General features: G+C 35.5%; 1 protein-coding gene across 3 annotated transcripts in view; it reads right to left on the bottom strand.

The window, feature by feature from the left end:
* Positions 1-20,939, bottom strand: part of bchs (WD repeat and FYVE domain containing 3 bchs) — a 1,305,514-nt gene that overhangs the window by 88,869 nt on the left and 1,195,706 nt on the right. For all 3 annotated transcript variants that reach the window (XM_090399415.1, XM_090399420.1, XM_090399430.1), the window contains exon 64: positions 12,459-12,650. In XM_090399415.1, coding sequence (XP_090255541.1) covers positions 12,459-12,650 — 192 coding nt within the window. The remainder of the gene's footprint in view (positions 1-12,458; positions 12,651-20,939) is intronic.

The raw sequence follows: 20,939 nt of genomic DNA, 5'->3' as shown, positions 1-20,939 counted from the left end.
CATACATTTTTCCCACTGGATCCCTTTGTGTATTATGTAATTATTGAAAGTGTGAAATATTTCTTCTCCAGTTGTTTGGGATGACAAAGTTCTACAAAACAGAATATTGTCATGAATGCTGTTATCATGCGCATATCTTACGTAGCATATTAACTGCGCATCATTTGTGACGTCAGTAGTCTTGTCTATTTGTAACGCATAATAAGGGCTCTTCTTAACTCTTTCGATTAACTGAGATTCTACGTCACCTGCCATATCATTAATTTTGCAACCAAATAGTGTCATTTGAAAAAGGAAGCAAATCAACATCCTTTAGTAATTTGTTGCCAAACATAGTTTTTACCACATCTTTTATAGCAGTTTTACTGAAAGTAGTAAATTTTCCCCGATAGAATGAGGTTTCTCTGTTTTCGCTATATGCAAACTTAAGAGATAGGATGCTTCCAGTGCCTTGCTATTAATCGAACCCATGGCCAAAACTATATATCTTTCCCATGATTTAATGTCCCTAAATGTTGCTCTGAATAAAGAATAAAGAGCTGTAGCAGAGGCATGGCAAGCTGGCTACATTATTATGCCAGTAACTTTCATGAGCAGGAGAAAGTCTACAAAACCGAGATAGTGCTACTGCATACGGGACAACTGATGCATCTACTCAAAGACCACATAGAGTAGATGAAAAATCAGCAATGTGGTCAGCCAAGGATGTGAAACATGTAGCCACCCTCAACATAAGATCACTATACCGACCTCGAAAATTGCAATTAGTCCAGGAAAATTTAAAAAGACTGGAATGGAGTATTTTAGGTTTATCAGAGACACATTGGTGCGGAGATGGATTCATGGATTTACCAGAAGGAAGACTGTACCCCTCAGGAAGAAAAGATATACACAGAGGAGGAGTTGCATTATTAATTGAAAAGAAACTCACACACCCAGTAATTGAAATAAACCCAGTGTCTCCTAGAATAATAACAGCCAAACTTCAAGCAAAAGAAAAAGATCAAACAATTAAAATAATCCAAATATATGCACCAGACAGTAACCATTCAGAGGAAGAAATAGAAAATTTCTATGAAGAACTACAACAGGAAATAGATAATTTCAAAAATAGAGAACTCATGATAGTGATGGGAGATTTTAATGCTAAAATAGGACAGTTCACAGTAGACAAAAAAGATGTGATGGGGAAATTTGGATATGGAGAGCTTAACAACAGAGGAGAACAATTACTCCACTTCTGTAAAGCAAACGATCTAATGATTACAAACACATTGTTCTATCAACGCCCTAATAATAAATATACATGGACATCCCCCAGATGGTAATATAAAGAACTGCATAGACTATATCATCATAAACAAACAATGGAAAAGATCAGTAAATAATGTACGAACATTAAGAAGTTTTGATTTAGACACTGACCACGAAATATTAACTGCCAAAGTGAAGATAAAATTCAACAGGAAAAATAATATCAGAAAAGGAGAAAACATCAACCTATCAAAACTAAAAAATATCTCAAGCAGAAGTCGATTTTTAGAACAGATTTGCTTGAAATTAAAACCCTCCATCTTCCAGAACAGTGGAAAATATTGGGAAGAAGGAAAAGAAACAGTGTTATCAATTGCAAAAGACACTCTAGGTTCCAAACCCAAAATAAACAAACAGTGGATAACCCAAGAAATCATATCTACCATAGAAGATAAAAGAGAGGCCAAGATACTTGTAAACCAACAAAACGCAATAAAACAGATGAAAAACAATAAAGCACCTGGCAAGAGAATGTCTAGTTTGTCCAAAATAGGAGAGATCACAGTTGCAGGGAATTCGATAAAGTTCAGGAAGAGATATAGTTGAGCATTTGTCTTTAGGAGAAGGAAATGGGAAGATAATTTGTTAATAGATGAATACGTAGCTGTTGACTCATATTTCTTCATGTTGGAAACATGAAGAAATATGAGTCAACAGCTTCTTCAGAATTCTTGTGATAGGTTCTGAAATCCAGGAGATGTAAGGAATTGGAACTCGACGTATTGAATGTTCGTTGTTTTGTTGTGGATTATAAGAATTGAGAAGATGTTGAGTACTCTTTTCGGAAAAGCTATTGAGTTTCATGTGTTGTTGGATAGTAGAAAGTTCTTTCTGTAGAAAATTAGAAGCAGAACAATTTGATTTGGCTCTTCTGATAAGATATTTTATGATTCCTGTTTTTTGACATGGATGATGGGCTGATTCTTTAAGAATATAACGACCTGTGAACGTTCGTTTCCTGTAAACTGTAGTTGTAAGAATATTTCAAGGTGACCGGATGAGGAGAATGTCTAAAAAAGACAACTGGTTGTTTTCTTCCATTTCCATAGTGAACATTATACGATGATGTAAGGAACTGATACTATTTAAAAAAGAAGGTAAGGAGTCTTTATTGTGCAGCCATACAGTAAAGATGTCTTCTATATATCTTACCCAAAAGGATAGTTGAGGGAAAATAGATGAGAAGAGGACTTTTTCTAGATGTTCTAAATAAAAGTTGGCTAAAGCAGGAGAGAGAGATGACTTCCCATGGCTGTTCCTTCTACTTGGCTGTAAAATTTCTTTTGACATGAGAAATATCCAGAGTGTATTACAAAACGAAATAGTTTTATAATGTCTTCTGGAAAGATGTCAGCAAGTAATTTTAAAGTCTCCTTGAGAGGTACATTTGTATATAAAGATTCTACACCAAAGCTCACCATAAGATCTGCAATGAGACATTTTTTAATTTTTCTAAGAAATCTGAGGAGTTTTTTAGAATGGAACTAGAGTTGCCTATGTGAGATTTCAATAATTTAGCTATATATTTGGCTATAGGGTAAGTAGGAGAATCAGTAAAATCTAATATTGGACGAAGAGGAAAGTCAATCTTATGTATTTTAGGATGACCATAAAATCTAGGAGGTCTTGCAAAATGAATTTTATGTTTTTCGATTGTGTCTCTATCTAAACCGATGACTTCATCTAAGAGAGAATTTAATTTCTTTATTTGTCTGCTGGTTGGATTATAATCAAGTTCTTGATATGTGGAGTGATTCTTTGGATTCTTTGGATTTGGATTCTTTGGATTCTTTTTTCAAGAGAAAATCCAGTTTGTCCAAAATAGGAGGGATCACAGTTGAAGGGAATTTGATAAACTTCAGGAAGAGATATAGTTGAGTGTTTGTCTTTAGGAGAAGGAAATGGGAAGAAAAGAAAACAACCAGTTATCTTTTTTAGACATTCTCCTTATCTGGTCACCTTCAAATACTCTTACAACTACAGTTTATAGGAAACCAACATTCACAGGTCGTTATATTCTTAAAGAATCAGCCCATCATCCTTGTCAAAAAACAGGAATCATAAAATGTCTTATCAGAAGAGCCAAAACTAATTGTTCTACTTCTAATTTTCTACAGAAAGAACTTTCTACTATCCAACAACACATGTAACTCAATGGCTTTTCGGAAAAGAGTACTCAACATCTTCTCGATTCTTATAATCCACCACAAAACAACGAACATTCAATATGTCGAGTTCCAATTCTTTACATCACCGGGATTTCAGAACCTATCGCAGGAATTCTAAAGAAATATGAGTTAACAGCTATGTATTCAATATTAACAAATTATCTTCCCATTTTCCTTCTCCTAAAGACAAACGTTCAACTATATCTTCCTGGAGTTTATCAAATTCCCTGCAACTGATAACCTCTCCTATTTTGGACAAACTGGACATTCTCTTGAAAAAAAAAAAAAAAAAGAATCCAAGAACATCAATCCTCTATTCATCACAACAAACCTGAAAATCTGGATTGGCTCAGCATGAGATTGAAACTAACCACAACATCCTTTGGGCAAAAACTTGCCTCTTACATAGATCCCCATTATAAATTTGAACGTTTATTCAAAGAAAGTGTAGAGGCCTTACTCCATCTTCCTAACCTGAATCAGAATGACTGTATATATCTATATCAAAAATCTGGGAAAGTCTAATCAGGATAACTCATTAATTCATATTAATTTTATGTTGTTTAATATTATTAATTAATATCTTTATTTCAATCATGTCTCTGCTTAAAAATATTCACTTTAATACTTAGTGATATAACATCACGCAGCTTGTTCTATTTTTAAATGATCTATTGTTAGTATTCCACCTTGTATTTTTTTTAAAACTGTTGTTGTAATACCACTGAAGATGGTCTCCTATTTCCAGACCGAAATATTTGGTTAATTAAATATCTTTCTTGTGTTTACGTTCATATATTATTTAGTCTTTATGTCACAAGTATCATTAAAATATCAAATTTTAATCTTTCACGGGGAAAATGCCACCAAAATAACTGGTAAATTAGGTAAACTTTCAGTTATACAAGGTAGGTTAAGAGCAAAGATCGATTTTTTTAAAAAATGAAGCGACAACAAGATTATTCCCAATTTCGCTATGATTAAAGAAACTATAAAATCTCCTGGAGCACATAATATTTACCGAAACACCAGTTTATCGTTAATCCATAACCAACTTAAAGCTGCTAAATGTGATCTTGCTATTCACAGTCATCATATTTCTGATCTTCGCACCTATATTTCCACAAACCTTGGAACCACGTCTTTCAAACATAGTTCTAAACATGGCTAAACGTTCTACTCAATGAGCATATAATAAACTAAGTCAACAACTCAACCGAAAATATGAAGCTCTTTCGTCTAAACAATTCAAGCCCTTCAAAACTCCAGACTTGGATTGTCAATATATCCGGACGTCCTCTAACTGATAGCGAAACCCTCATCCTGTCAAAAGGACATGATTTTTTATTGTTCCCAATAAGATACCATATTTAGATTTCCTAGTTAATATTGAATGGAATCTCAGTCATCTAACTAGTGATAAAGCTAATGCTCTTTGCTAGAAGTCACTTCTTCTCTACTTAAGGCCAAACTTCCTTCTTCCAACATATCTCTTTCTGAAATGAAATCTTGACAGTCCTTTAGAAAAAACAATCACCTCATTATCAACAAAGCTGACAAGGGAAAAACAACAGTAGTTATGGACTCAGCAAATTACAGAAGAAAAAACTTTCTCTTTTTCTTCGAGATCGCTCCACATATCAAGAACTTGATTATAATTCAACCAGCAGACAACTAAAGAAATTAAATTCTCTCTTAGATGAAGTCATCAGTTTAGATAGAGACACAATTGAAAGACTTAAAATTCATTTTGCAAGACCTCCTAGATTTTATGGTCTTCCTAAAATACATAAGATTGACTTTCCTCTTCATCCAATAGTAGATTGTATTGATTCTCCTACTTACCCTATAGCCAAATATCTAGCTAAATTATTGAAATCTCACATAGGTAACTCTAGTTCCATTCTAAAAAACTCCTCAGATTTCTTAGAAAAATTAAAAAATGTCTCATTGCAACCTACAGATCTTATGGTGAGCTTTGGTATAGAATCTTTATATACAAATGTACCTCTCAAGGAGACTTTAAAATTACTTGCTGACATCTTTCCAGAAGACATAAAACTATTTCATTTTGTAATACACTGGATATTTCTTATGTCAAAACAAATTTTATAGCCAAGTAGAAGGAACAGCCATGGGAAGTCCTCTCTCTCCTGCTTTAGTCAACTTTTATTTAGAACATCTAGAAAAAGTCCTCTTCTCATCTATATTCCCTCAACTATCCTTTTGGGTAAGATATATAGAAGACATCTTTACTGTATGGCAGCACAATAAAGACTCCTTACCTTCTTTTTTAAATAGTATCAATTCCTTACATCATTGTATAAAGATTACTATGGAAATGGAAGAAAACAACCAGTTATCTTTTTTGGACTTTCTCCTCCTCCAGTCACCTTCAAATACTCTTACAACTACAGTTTACAGGAAACGAACGTTCACAGGTCGTTATATTCTTAAAGAATCAGCCCGTCATCCTTGTCAAAAAACAGGAATCATAAAATATCTTATCAGAAGAGCAAAAACTAATTGTTCTACTTCTAATTTTCTATAGAAAGAACTTTCTACTATCCAACAACACATGAAACTCAATGGCTTTTCTGAAAAGAGAACTCAACACCTTCTCGATTCTTATAACCCACCACAAAACAACAAAGATTTGATACGTTGAGTTCCAATTCCTTACATCTCTGGGATTTCGGAACCTATCGCAAGAATTCTGAAGAAATATGAGTTAACAGCTACGTATTCACCTATTAACAAATTATCTTCCCATTTTCCTTCTCCTAAAGACAAAAGCTCAACTATATTTCTTCCTGGAGTTTCGATACAAAATAAATAATGGAAAAAACTCACATAGAAAGATTATTTAATAGTATAATTTTCGCCTGTGTGTCACAGGCATCTTCAGTACATTAAGTTCAAAATTAACTAGGAAAAATTAATTAGGAAAGTTATTGACCTTTTTAGTTATCTTACACCAGCTACTTAGGTGGTGCTTTTTGGAATTGTCAGTTAGTGTTTAATTTTGAGCTTAATGTACTGAAGATGCCTGTGACACACAGGCGAAAATTATACTATTAAATAATCTTTCTATGTGAATTTTTTCCGTTATTTATTTTGTATCGATATGTCTACTCACGGTATACCTCTTTTAAAACTCCTTCCTGGAGTTTATTAAATTCCCTGCAACCGTGATCTCTCCTATTTTGGACAAACTGGACGTTCTCCTGAAAAAAGAATCCAAGAACATCAATCCTCTATTCATCACAACAAACCTGAAAAATCTGAATTGGCTCAGCATGAGATTGAAACTAACCACAACATTCTTTGGTCAAAAACTCGCCTCCTACATAGAACCCGTTACAAATTTGAACGTTTATTCAAAGAAAGTGTTGAGACCTTATTCCATCGTCCTAACCTGAATCAGAATGACTGTATATCTATATCAAAAATCTGGGAAAGTCTAATCAGGATAACTCATTAATTCATATTAATTTTATGTTATTTAATATTATTAATTAATTAATATCTTTATTTCAATCATGTCTCTGCTTAAAAATATTCCCTTTAATACTTAGTGATATAACATCACGTGGCTTGTTCTATTTTTAAATGATCTATTGTTAGTATTCCACCTTGTATTTTTTAAAAACTGTTCTTGTAGTGCCACTGAAGATGGTCTGTGGTTAATTTAATTAACTAAATATTTCCAGACCGAAATATTTGGTTAATTAAATATCTTTCTTGTGTTTACATGCATATATTATTCATAAACATGAACGTTTATACAAAGAAAGTTCTGAAGCCCTACTACACAGACCAAACTTAAACCACAAAGACGTTCTTACTATTCCTAAAGTATGGGAAATTGTCATACAAAATTGTGTTAAATATTTTTTTTTTTTTACTTCTGTAACACTTTATGCATGTTTAATGAGATTCTATTGTAATCATGCGCCCTAACTGTATGTTATTCCTATTATTGTTTTAAACTACTGTACTGATGATGTCCTAAGATACTTAGGATGAAATATTTACAATTAAATAATTTTCACTGTGGTTAATGTGTGTGTTTCTTTTAATTATGATCACATCACAGGTTTCGTTATTTAAAAAAAAAAAATTTTTTTTTTAAAGAATGCTGATGGTAGGGAGGTAACCGAATCCGTTGATATAGTTGAATTACTATGCGAGCACTTTGCAAGAGTATATCCTCCAGGTGGTGACATTGCAGGAATGAATGAACCAATAGCTTGTATTGGAATTGTGGCTAATGAAGTGGAGGTGAATAGTCTATTACAAAACCTCAATGTCAATACATCTGTGCGATTGGATGGTATACCAGCTCGTGTCTTACATGAAGTGGCTAAAGAATTGTCAGTGTCCTTGACCATTTTGTTTAATTTGAGTCTCGGGTCTGGGTTATTCCCGAGGGGGTGGAAAGAGGGGAAAATAGTTCCACTGCATAAAGGAGGTTCCAAGACTGCTGTTGTAAATTACCGACCGATCAGCATATCAAGAATCGTTGTCAAGTTCTTGGAGAAAATAGTCAAGTGAAAAATACAGGATTGGATAGATGAAAATGGGATACTGTATTGGGGACAGCATGGTTTTGTGAAGGGTAGATCATGTCTCAGTAACTTGCTCGTGTTTTATAACACAGTGACGGCTGAACTAGATAAGGTAATTGATTTACAGTGATTCTACTGGACCTTGCTAAGGCCTTTGACAGGATACCGCATGGCATTCTAATCAGTAAACTGCAGCATATGGGGATGGATATAGGGTTGGTGAGATGGATAAGAGGGTGGTTGATGGAGAGATACCAGAGAGTGGTTTATTCAGAAGTTGAGTCCAAAAGACGGCCTGTGACTAGTGGTGTGCCGCAGGGTTCTGTTCTTGGACCACTAGTTTTTAATTTGTTCATTAACGATATAGGAAATGATTTGAGAGGAAGTTTGTTTGCTGATGATGAAAAGTTGGGCAGAGCAATTTTGAGTGCACAGGATGTCAAAATTTTGCAAGATGATTTGGATAGTTTGGAGGTCTGGGCTAAGGTGAATGGATGTCAATTTAATGTGGCAAAATGTAAGGTTATGCATTTTGGGATGAAAAGATTAGCAGCAGTATATCACAGTGGTGAAACCGTACTCCAGGAGATTGATGAGGCCAGGGATTTGGGAGTGTTGGTGGATAGGAAGATGAAGTTTAGGGGGCACATTGCAAAAGTGGCTAAATCAGCTCATCAAATCACTTGGTTGCTGAAAAATACTTTAACAAGCAGAGACAAACAGGTTATTGTTCCTCTGTATCGAGCCTTGATAAGACCTCATCTAGACTACTGTGCCCAGATTTGGACGCCACAGTTTCTTTTTGATGGAGAGGAGGTGGAGAAGATCCAGAGACGAGTCACCAAGATGTTAGGAGGTCTATGGAATGAACTTTATGAGAACAGGTTGATAGGCGGAAAAGGGTGATATGATTGAGACATTCAAAGTACTGAAGGGTTTCTATAAGATTAATTCAGAAGATATTTTTGAGAATAGGACTGGTGGTCGGAGGACTAGGGGGCCATACATGGAAGCTGGGTTAGCAAGGGTGTTAGAGCTAGGTTATTTACTTGGAGAGTGGGGAAATGAGTGGAATAAGCTGCCAGAGTCTGTGGTGGGTGCCATGATTGTGAATGAGTTCAAGGTGAGGTATAATAGATACTGTGTGAATGTCAAATAGTTGTTCTTGACGTGATGTCAGGGCCTCCCTCGATGAGTCTAAGGACTCCTTTGAGTTGCCCTTAATAATAATAATAATAATCATAAGAATAACTTCACCTCATTTACCCTTCCTATCTTGCTGATGCTGAAATATGTATACTTCTCTACCTCTATTCCTGCCAATACATCCTCATTTGTCAGTTAAGCTTCACTGATTCCAAAATTTTTTGAAGATGCTGAGGCTTTAATGCAACCAGCTCATTCTCTTTATTCCTCATACTCCTGCCATTTGTATTTTTTGGAAGAATCAGGATATTATCACTATTCCTAAACCTACTATTAACCCCCCCCCCCCCCCACTTCATTTACCCTTCCTATCTTGCTGAAATATGTATACTTCTCTACCTCTATTCCTGGCAATACATCCTCATTTGTCAGTTATGCTTCACTGATTCCAACATTCTTTGAACATGCTGAGGTTTTAATGCAACCAGCTCATTCTCTTTATTCCTCATACTCCTGCCATTTGTATTTTTTGGAAGCATCAGAATATTATCACTATTCCTAAACCTACTATTACCCCACCCTCCCTGAATTTATTGACTTTGCAATATATGATACACTCTCCAATCTCCTAAGTGACTATCCCCATGAAAGGTCATCCATGCTGCCACCCCACCAGGTTACCCCAGTTTCCCTGCCATAACAAACTCACTTGGCCAGAGAACAATAATCTCTCCGGATGCCTGCATTCTTCTACGTTCTTGATCTTAAACTGAACTCAAAAAACATCACAATTCTGGCCTTGATGAACATGAAATTTACAATGATAGCCATAGGATTCTCCAGAATGAAGCTAAATTACTACACAGAATCAACTAGAAATTTGAATGTCTTTTCAAAGGAAGTGCATAGGTCCTTCACTATCCACACCTCAATTTCAATTGTGGACTGCTTATGCCCAAAATTTGGGAAATTGTTATCAATAACTATATTACTTAATTTTTTTTAAATATTTTCTCTCTCTCTTTTTTCCTCCCTCCACACTTATATCAGATCGTAAAGGGATAATATTTACTTGACACTCTTGCAGCTGGATGAAAATGATAGATTTCTCCATGTACTTGCATTGTTGTTTTTGAATTTCCCATTATTCACTCTCTAATACTGATGACTGTTTAAGATACTCAATCTCATATATCTGTATAATTAAGTGTAATTTATTAAATTTTTTTTATGTGCATGCATGTTTTTATTACTATACTTTTCATGGATAGTATCCCTTCATCACAGATGGAAGAGGAAAATCAAGATACTTTCATAACAATGATGTAGATAATACAAACTGCTTTGAATAATCACCAACAACTAAGTATTTCATTAAAAACTGAAAGACAATATAAGTTGTTAATTGAGTAAGATGCCCAAATGATGAATATAGTGATCAATGGAGGTAAATGATGATGATAATGTGTGAAAATATTAGTACTCAAACATGTAAAGTCACTTCAGGCTGTGTGTCTAATAGCGCATTTAGTTTCGCTTCATGTTTTTTTTTTCCCCCCTAAATGGATGTGAAGTTTGTCTCATCTGATTATAGCTATAGAAATATGATCACATGTGCACATATGCGTGTATGTATACATATACTGATCGGAAAGAAGTCAACAGATGCCCCCCCCCCACGGATAAGGTGCATCATGCCATGTAAAGAGTTACGTGTTTGTAGTCAATACAAACTGGAAGAACATAATATCAGTGCAACTGTGTTTGGGTGACATGGCTGCGAGAAGAGAACTGATGTAGTTTGAAGGGGGCATTGTGATAAGATGCCATGTTTTAGGCCTATCTGTTTGGCAAACTGGGCCATTCCAGGTTACAATCAGTGATACAATACTGAGATGGAAGTGCAGGGGGGTAAACTGTAAGTGCTATCCACAGGGGACAACCCACCACACTCACCAAACATGACTGCAGGGTACTACGGTTAGTACTAAGGATAATATGTAAAAATATCGTTAGTACTGTAGGGTACTAAGCATAACACATAAAAACTGCCATTCATTGATGACACAATGAATGGAGAGTTCTGGGCATTGACTGGAACATGAATCTGCATAAAAACATTCAGAATTGAGACTCACACCTGCCTGGTTGGGTGAGTGGTTAGCATATCTGCTCTCCAGCCAAGAAGCTGTGCGTTCGAATCCCATCGGATGTTTCTGATTGTCCTACTAACTGTTTACCATATGTACTGCTGTTACCTGTGTCCTGGTGCAGTATGACCTTTGATGTCTTTGCACATAAAAATCAAATAAAAAAAAATCCAAAGCTCCTAACATGGATTTCCATGGTAGGACAACAATATGCAAGCCCCACATTACCCAAACTAACATGCATTGTTGTCTTCAGTGGTGCAAAGAGCATGTACAGTGGGATATGGAATTTGGAAAACTGTTATGGTGCAACAAATCATGCTGTACCCACTACTGAGCAGATGGATGGGTGTGGCAGATGCCGGGTGAACGTCTCTGACCAGAGTACATAATCCCAACTATGAAATTCAGAGGTGGCAGTGTGACTGCATGGTCCTTTTTTTCTGATTTGGTCTATCTCTATAGTGCCACAAACAATGAACTCTGAGAGGTATCTGAACATTCTGAACAATGCAATGCTTCCTACTTTATGGTGTTTCTACAGAGAACTGATCATTATCTCTTTCAGCAAGACAATTAACCATGTCATAAGGCTGCTGCTGTAACTGTATGGTTTGTGGACATGAATGTTATCACACTTGACTGGCCTCCACAGAGCCCTGATCGCAACCCAATGGAATCTGTGGGATGAATTGGAGCATCAAGTGAGGTCAAAGGACATCTGTCCCACAACAGTCTAGGAGTTCATTACATGCCTACAGAAAGAATGGGACAAAATTCCCATTGATCACTATCATACACTTCTGGAAGTATGCCTGCAGGATTGTGCAATTATCACAGCGAAAGGAGATCCCACATCTCATTAAGGTGGGTGCTATGGCTGTTTGCTCCTCACACTATGGTGTCCGTTGATTTCTTCCAAGCAGTGTGTGTGTGTGTGTGTGTGAAGAAAATATATATTGTGTATGAAGAATATATATATATATATATAATATGAGCAGAATATATATGTTAAAAAAAAAATATATATATATATATATATATATATATATATATATATATATATATGTGTGTGTGTGTATGTGAAAAAAACTCTTCAAATTTCTTACCCTCACTACTCCATCACTGGAACCAGTCATCACAACATTTTGGTTATCCCATTCATTAAGATGAGAAAAACAAACACAAAGAATTTGTTGAGTGCGATCAGCCCTCCCAGTAGCTGTGTTAACAGAGGCTATTTCATCTCCATTTATGGACCAGATATAGAGATGAGTGCCTGCACAAGTTGCTATATCACCCTAAAGTAAATGAAAAAGAATTATTATATGTGTAATTTCAATTTTCCGATTCACATACATCTTATTATTACTATTATTATATGACACCTCTGAAGAGTCAAGGACTCATTATGGGAGGGCACTTGCCACCACAATCCACTGTAGACATTACTGTATCTGATTTATTTATAGATATATTTTTGACTTAAGAAACAATGTATTTTCAAGTAATCTGAATAATTAAACCCATTAGCTCCCTGGATGTTGGCATGGATAATGAAGAATGTGCAAAAACTGGTAGCAATGTCCTGACTTGGTTGTTCAACTTGAATCTCAGCATACACATTTCTAATGAGCAGAAGGAGAGCAAGATGATTCTAATACAAGGGTGAGTTAAGACTGATTAGAAATCATATTCATAGGTGAGCAGATGATAGTGGGATTCTCTATAAATATGTACTTGTAGAAGAAGTGCAAGATAAAAACTGAATGTATGTGTGAAAGAAGGGTCATTTGTTACAAGTAAGCCTTGCTTTAGAAATCTCATATGTTCTATAAGAATGACTGCAGAGTTAGGTAAGGGGAATGGATGTATCATGACACTTCTGGATTTTGCCAAGTCATTTAACAGGATTCCACTGGAGGTTGTTACATAAACTCAAAGGGATGTGTTTGCAAAATAAATTTGTGACATGGACTGAAGAGTGACTGACTAACAGGCATCAAAAAGTGATAAGAAGAGGTGAATGATGAAAATACATATACATATTTTTTTTTTATTCCTTTCCAATATGTTCTCCCAAACTTAAAATAAATCTCATATTTCATTCACTTATCTTAGTCTTACAAATAAGATGAGAATAGTAATACAAAAAAAGATGGATTACATATGAATGGTTTTTGAGTTAGATGTTTGGAGAAAGTCCAGTGAGGGTTTGGAAGTGTGAAATCAGGGAGACTAGAGATTTTTTTTTGTGTGTGTGTGTGGGGGGGGGGGGAATGCAATCAAGCATGTGTTTGCAACCCATGGGATAAATGAATATGAGTACAGAAACGATTATGCAATACTGAATTCAATTTCACAGGTTTTAGATTCGAATGGGTCGCAAATGACATTACACAAGCGCAATTGTGGGTCCAAGGAGATGTTGAAATGCATGTACACGAATACCAGAAGTATAAGAAATAAGGAAGAAGAGTTTTACAACTTGCCTTGACCAAAAATCATAGGCATCAGAGACCAGGTTCATGGAAAATGATATAGGGATAAAATGTAAAGGGTATTGCATTTTCAGGGAGGACAGGGGGAATAGAAGAGGAGGTGAAGTATTACTGATGATAGCTGAAGAATTACAACCGAATGAAATTAGCAATTAAAGGGGATTTTAGTTCTGGGGGAGATGGTTCATTTGAGGCTACCTGGTGTGAAATAAAGGCCAACAGGACAAAATATTTTGGGTTTCTGCTATAGACAAGGGAGTCAACAGGAAGATGTGGATGGTATGCATCCATAGATTAGTATAATGAGTTCTGGCTGAACAATTATTATGGAGAACTTCAACTATGTGGATGTAGGGGGAAAAAGGATGCATTGCAAGATAAAAGTGGAATTTATACAGTTTCCAAGGGATAGTTATGAAAAAGCATGTGGAGGGGACCAGGGATTTGAGAGTGCTGGTTCTGGTTATGGTATCAGAAGATGTATATGTAACCATAGTAGACATGTTCCTGCCTACTGGGGAAAGTGACCATGCAATCTTTCTGATAGTTTGCTAAACATGTAGAATTCTCTGTCAAGAAAGGGTTTATGTTGAACTACAAAGCTGGTAATTATGACAGACTTAGGAGGCAGCTTGGAGTAGTGCTATCACTTCAGAAGCTAGAAAGGAAAGAATGTCAGTTGTGCATGGAAAGTACTCAGGGATTGTTTGAGAGAAGCAGTAACAAACTGCATACCCATGGTCAGGAGGATAGACCAAGTGGGGTTTAAGTGGATGAGTAGGGATATAAAACAAGAGCTGAGAAAAAGAAAGACATTATGGAGAGAATATAAAGGCTAAAGTGATCAGCATACTGATGAGCAGTACAAAGTGCAAACAAGAAGGGTGACTAGTATGTTAAGAAAGGCTAAATCATATTATGAAAGAAAATTAGCTAAGAGTTCTGCCATGTACAAGTAAGAGGAAGAAATGATTACAGGAAGATAACTTTAATCAATGCAGGTGGTAGGAAGACAAAAAAAGCAGAAGTAGTTACTACGTGATTACTTTGTAAAGGTGTAACATCCAGGTAGAGTTTTTCAGTTAGTTAATGATGTGATAGAGAAACTGGAAGTGCTCAGCATATTGTAATATATCAATGTGAATACAGCAGTGGACTGGATGGCAAATCGACATAATGTCAAACCTGGTGCTTTTGACAAAGAGTTGTTTAAGTTTCAGCTCAAACAAGGTTCCAAGAATGGAAAGTGGATAAGATAGTTCCATTATATAATAGTGGCTACAACAGAGAAGTAGCAAATTACAGACCAATTAAGATCTCAGAAATGGTAGTTATGGCACTTGGAAAAGTTAGTAAAAGGTAAAATCCAGGAATAGGTGCATAGAAATATGTAACTCTGTAATGGGGAGCATGGCTCAATAAAATGGAGGTCTTGCTTTAGTAAATTACTCACATGCTATAACAGAGTAACAGCAGAGTTAGATAAGGGAAATGACTACATAATGACATTGCTGGACGAAGCAAATTATTACATAACTTTGAGCAAATGGGAATGGATATGAAGCTGGTGGCATTGATTGGGAAGGATGGGTAGACAAACACTAGGGTGTAGTATACGGTGGATGGAGTAGAATCTAGGAGAATGGGGTAACTGTACATGAAGGCTCTGTACTAGGGCTACTATTGTTTAATTTGTATATTAATGATATAAGGAGTGATTTAAAGAGAGGGATATTCAGTTGTTTGCTGTGATGCAATAGTTGATAAAGGCAATTAGATATCTTGTGGAATGATTTAAATAAATTGGCATGGTGGGCAAAGAATAATGGCTGTCAATTTCATCATCATCATCATGCCTATCAAGAATTTAGGCCAAGAGTGGCCTGTTCCGGCCTTAGAAGTCATCGTTGAATCTTTTAAGAGGACATCCTGGTTATCTTTTTCCTAATGGCTTGTACTTCAAGGCTTGTTTTGGTAATCTTTCTATTTTTATCCTTTGAACGTGTTCCATCCATTTACGTTTATATTTTTAAATTTTTTCTATTACTGACTCCTGGTTTAATTCTTTCATAATTTCTTTGTTTCTTTTGTGATCAAATAGAGTATACTTTGCAGTTTTTCTCATAAACTTCATTTCAGCTGTTATTAATCTTTGTTTGTCTTTTTGTTTTATTGTCCAGATTTCACTTCCATACAATAGGACTGGTAGGGCTAATGTATTGTATACTTTTAGTCTGGTTTGTTTTTGAACTAGGTTTGGTTTAAATATAGAGTTAATTACACCTGTTATTTTTAATTTTGCAATTTTTAGGTTTATATCTTTTTCATTTCCATATGTAATCATAGAACCTAGGTAGTTAAATTGATTCACCTGTTCTAAAATTTTGTTATCTATTACTATTTTAGTTCTTAGTGGATCTTGTCCTTTAAAGGCCATAGTTTTTGATTTTTCTGTTGATATTATCATACCATAATCTTTGGATATCTAATTTAGATTTAAAATAGCTTTCTGTAAGTTATCTTCAGAATTTGTAAGTATTATTTGGTCATCGACAAAAAGGAGAGTGTTTAAGTCACAGTAGGAGAAAGCTTAACACCTTGATGGAAATTTTTATTCAATTTTATTATTATTTCATTTAGGTAAATATTAAAAAGAGTTGCTGAGAGCAGACATTCCTGTCACTGTATATGATAGCTGTCAATTTTATGTTGCAAAATGTAAGATTATGCACTCTTGGATCAAAACATTACATACAGCGTATCATACTGATAATACGGTTAAAGAATATGGACGAGACTAGGGATTTGGGGTTAATGGTGTGAGTTGATGAAGGTTCAGAGGGCACACTGTGAAAGTTGGCAAATAGTTAAGGATTACTTGGATGTTGAAAAACACACTAACAAGTAAAAGATAGGGAGGTTATTATCCTTTTTCATATGACTATGATTCAGTTACATCTTGACTACTGAACACAGATTTCGTCACTTGGGTTTTGTGGGGATCAGAATATAGTGAAGAGGATTCAGAGATGAGTGACTAAGCTGGTGACAGGTCTGTGGAATGCTTCTTATGAGGATAGGCTGAAGGTATGTGGGATGCAAAGTTTAGTTGATAGGCAGAAAAGAGGGAACATGATAGAAACTTACATGTCATTAAAGGGGTTCTATAAGATTGATACAAAAGAAATTTTTCGATACATGTCAAATAGAGAATTAGAAGTCATCTCTTGAAGATGTGTAGGAATGTGGTTAGTAAGGTTGGTTGGTTTATAGTTTATTTGGCACAAAAACTACAAAGGTCATACTGTGCCGTACTAAAGGTTACAACATTAGCATTTACAGAATTGTAAACAATATGTCTGTACAAGAATCTAGTTTCACAAAGCAGCATCTCTAGGTAAACAGAACTGCTGCAGAGGGCACAACAACATACAAGGTCAGAGGTTATTAAAGTAGTGCAAAAATAGTTAACAATATAAGTTAATACATATATGAAACACTAAGCCAAGGAATGTGGTATATATAATTTTACATATATCAACATATATGTAAAATTATAATAGATGCCTTTATAGCAGTACAAAAATAGGCAAAAAGGGATTATTATACAATATGCATGGATGAAAATTAAATTTAGCAATGCAGTAGAAACAGAATTTAGAATACATATAAACAGAATTACTAGAAGGTACACAGATAGGTAAGATGTCCTACAGCTTGTAGTGCTGATTATTCGAAAAATAAAGTAGTAAATAAGGGGATATTAAATCCCACATAGTTTTAAAACCGAATAAGAAACTCAAAGATTGGAATCAGAGAGTTTCTTGCCGAATATAGTAAACTATAAAGTATCGGCGAACACTAGCGTTAGCAAATGTAAGTGATCCTAGTACGTAGTACAATACTGGGCAACTCGTTGCAAAGGTGGAGGAAGAAGTTCAGATCGCTATTCTTAGGTATTTTCCATAATGTAAAAACACATTTCCTAGGAAATGTATGCTGTTATTACATTATGGAGGGAGGTCACTGCCCAGACCGGTTTCAGCCTTTTTTGAGGCTTCATCAGTGAGCAGCTAGACCTAATACCAAAGTGTAAAGTCAAAAAAGGCTGAAACCGGTCTGAGCAGTGACCTCCCTCCATAATGTAATAACAGCATACATTTCCTAGGAAATGTGTTTTTACATTATGGAAAATACCTAAGAATAGCGATCTGAACTTCTTCCTCCACCTTTGCAACGAGTTGCCCAGTATTGTACTACGTACTAGGATCACTTGCATTTGCTAACGCTAGTGTTCGCCGATACTTTATAGTTTACTATATTCGGCAAGAAACTCTCTGATTCCAATCTTTGAGTTTCTTATTCGGTTTTAAAACTATGTGGGATTTAATATCCCCTTAATTTAAGTAACGTTTTCATTGCCAAAATGAAGCTTATTAGCTCTTTATACTTAAGTAGTAAATAAGATTATTATTATTATTATTATTATTATGTGACACCTCCAGGGAGTCCAAAGACTCATCGAGGGAGAGTGCGCCAACATCATCAAACGATCAGAACCCCTTCCAACTACTAACCGCACTCAAACTTACTTAACTGAGCCATTAGTAGCAGAGGCTCTACCAATCGACCAACCTTTGCTGGCAATGCAAAGATATATACACAAAATGTATGTAAAGTGATGCAGTACATATAAACAAAATTATTGCAGAGGTTTCAGCAGTACATAAATAGATAACTATAGGTTAACATATGTATATACAAAACAAGTCAATTAAAGCAGTGTGTACATCTAGTAAGATTACAACAAACATTATTATACTATACAGAAAGGAATTATTTTACAGCATTGATGCATAAAATTTAAGTTTAGTATTACGGTATTTACATATTAATAAAATTACAGCAGGGTGATACAAATATATAAGATCAAGGCCCATGATAATACATAATTAGTCAGATTTAACCTAATGAATAATATATATGTATAAAAGTTAAGTTAAGCAAAAAAAAAGTATTTACATATAAACACATTTATGGTCAAATGTGTTTGTACAAATTAATTCTTTCTAAAAAATTAAAAACATCATGCAATTTGCCTGAGTCTGCTAGCATTTCCTTGAGTGTATATGGCTTGGTTAGATATATGAAAATTTCATTCCTCTCTCATGTAAAATTTTGACAATCTACCAGAATATGATGAATAGTGAGATGTGTGTTGCATTTTTCACATATGGGAGGGTCATCAGCTCTCAGTAAATGAGAATGTGTAAGGTGACTGTGACCTATGTGGAGCCTAGCAAGGACAACCTCCTCCCTTCTCTTTGTACGTTGACTAGAATGCCAGTGTTTAATTTCAGGTTTAATGTTATATAATTTGTTTGTTGATGCTTCGGCCATGTTAACTCCCACTGAGCAATTAGCTTTGATCTTATAAGTTGTCTGTAGTCTGTATATGTAACTGTCAAATAGTATGTGGAGAAGGTATGGGCTGATTTAGCAGCTGCATCTGCAGCTTCATTTCCTTTGATGCTGATGTGGCTGGGAATCCAGCAGAACTGAACTGAACATCGAAATTAAGGATTTTCATTTTGTGAAACAGGTGTAGCACTTCATGAAGTACTGGATGAGGATTATACATAGGAGAGGAGATAGCCTGTAGATGGGCTCAATTATACACTTTTGGTAGCAGTTCTCTGTTATATGCACAAGTGCAAGCTGAATGGCATATAACTCTGCTGTATAACTACTGCAGTCTGGTGGGATCGGATTTGAGTTAATAATGTCAGGAAACACAGCAGCACAGCCAACAGAGGAGTTAGTTTTTGAACCATCAGTATAGATGGGTAAGAAATCAGCGTGTGCTGCTCTGTGTGCATTAAACAATTGCAGATAAATGGATGATGGAGTATAAGATTTCTGTAGCTGACAAAGTGAGAGGTTGCAGGATGGTGTGCAAACCTACCATGGAGGAATGCTGTTATGTTTAGTGTAGCTAATGTTGTCAACATTTATACTAACAGCTTGCACAGTTTCTTTAATACGCATATCAAAAGGATGTATAGCAGCTTGATGTGTGTGATATTGAGCTTCCCAATGCAGAGAGAAGATACTATTCCATGTAGAGTGATCTGGGAGAGATTTTATTTTTAGGTCGTAATTAAGAGACAACTGTTTCCGTCAAAGTGATAGAGCCGGTTCATTTGCTTCTACATAGAGACTTGGAGTGGGTGAGATGCGAAAGGCACCAGTAGCTATCCATATACCCCTGATGATGGATGGAATCCAACCATCATAGGTTACTCTGTCTTGCCAAACCATAGACTTGGGACCTATAATCCAGCTTTGAACGTATAAGTGCACAATAAAGATGGAGCATTGAAGCTCGATCAGCGCTCAACCCAGTAGAGGATAGAGTACGAAGGAAGTTCAAAGTTCTTTTGCACTTTTCTCTTGGTTGATGAATGTGTGCTCGAAATGTGAATTTTCTGTCAAAAATGAGTCCCAAGAACTTGGTTTCTGTAGTTACTGGAATAACAGTAGGTCCTTAGTTCAGAATCTGGGTGATGAGTGTGTTTTCGACAGAAGTGTACACAGACAATTTTTTCTGTTGAAAACCTAAACCCATTATTAAGAGCCCACAGAGAGACATGATCAATTGCTTGCTAAAGTTGTCTTTCAATTATTCTCATGTTACATGAGTGACAGTATATTGTGAAGTCATCAACATATAGGGCATTGCCTACAGTGGGAGGAAGCGGTTCAATGATTGAGTTGATTTTAATAGCAAAAAGGGTTACACTTAAGACAGAGCCTTGGGGAACACCTTGTTCTTGAAGATATGGTCGAGATAGCGTACTTCCCACTCTGACTTTGAAAGTTCACCTGGACAGAAAGTTTTTAATAAATATAGGGAGGTGTCCTTTGAGAGCTAGGTTATAGAGGTCTTTTAATATGCCATATCTCCAGGTTATGTCATAAGCTTTTTCCATGTCAAAAAACCGAGACAAGATGTTCTCGCTTCAGAAATGTGTCTCTTATACAAGTTTCTAACCGAACTAAATGGTCTAAGGTTGATCGATGTCTACG

The sequence above is a fragment of the Typopeltis vanoorti genome, chromosome 1 (genome assembly GCF_054136105.1).
Source record: "Typopeltis vanoorti isolate ZY-2024b chromosome 1, IOZ_Tvanoo_1.0, whole genome shotgun sequence".
In the NCBI taxonomy this organism is placed as follows: Eukaryota; Metazoa; Arthropoda; class Arachnida; order Uropygi; family Thelyphonidae; genus Typopeltis; species Typopeltis vanoorti.
The sequence above is the reverse complement of the archived record's forward strand: the minus strand, read 5'-3'. Positions and strand labels throughout refer to the sequence as shown.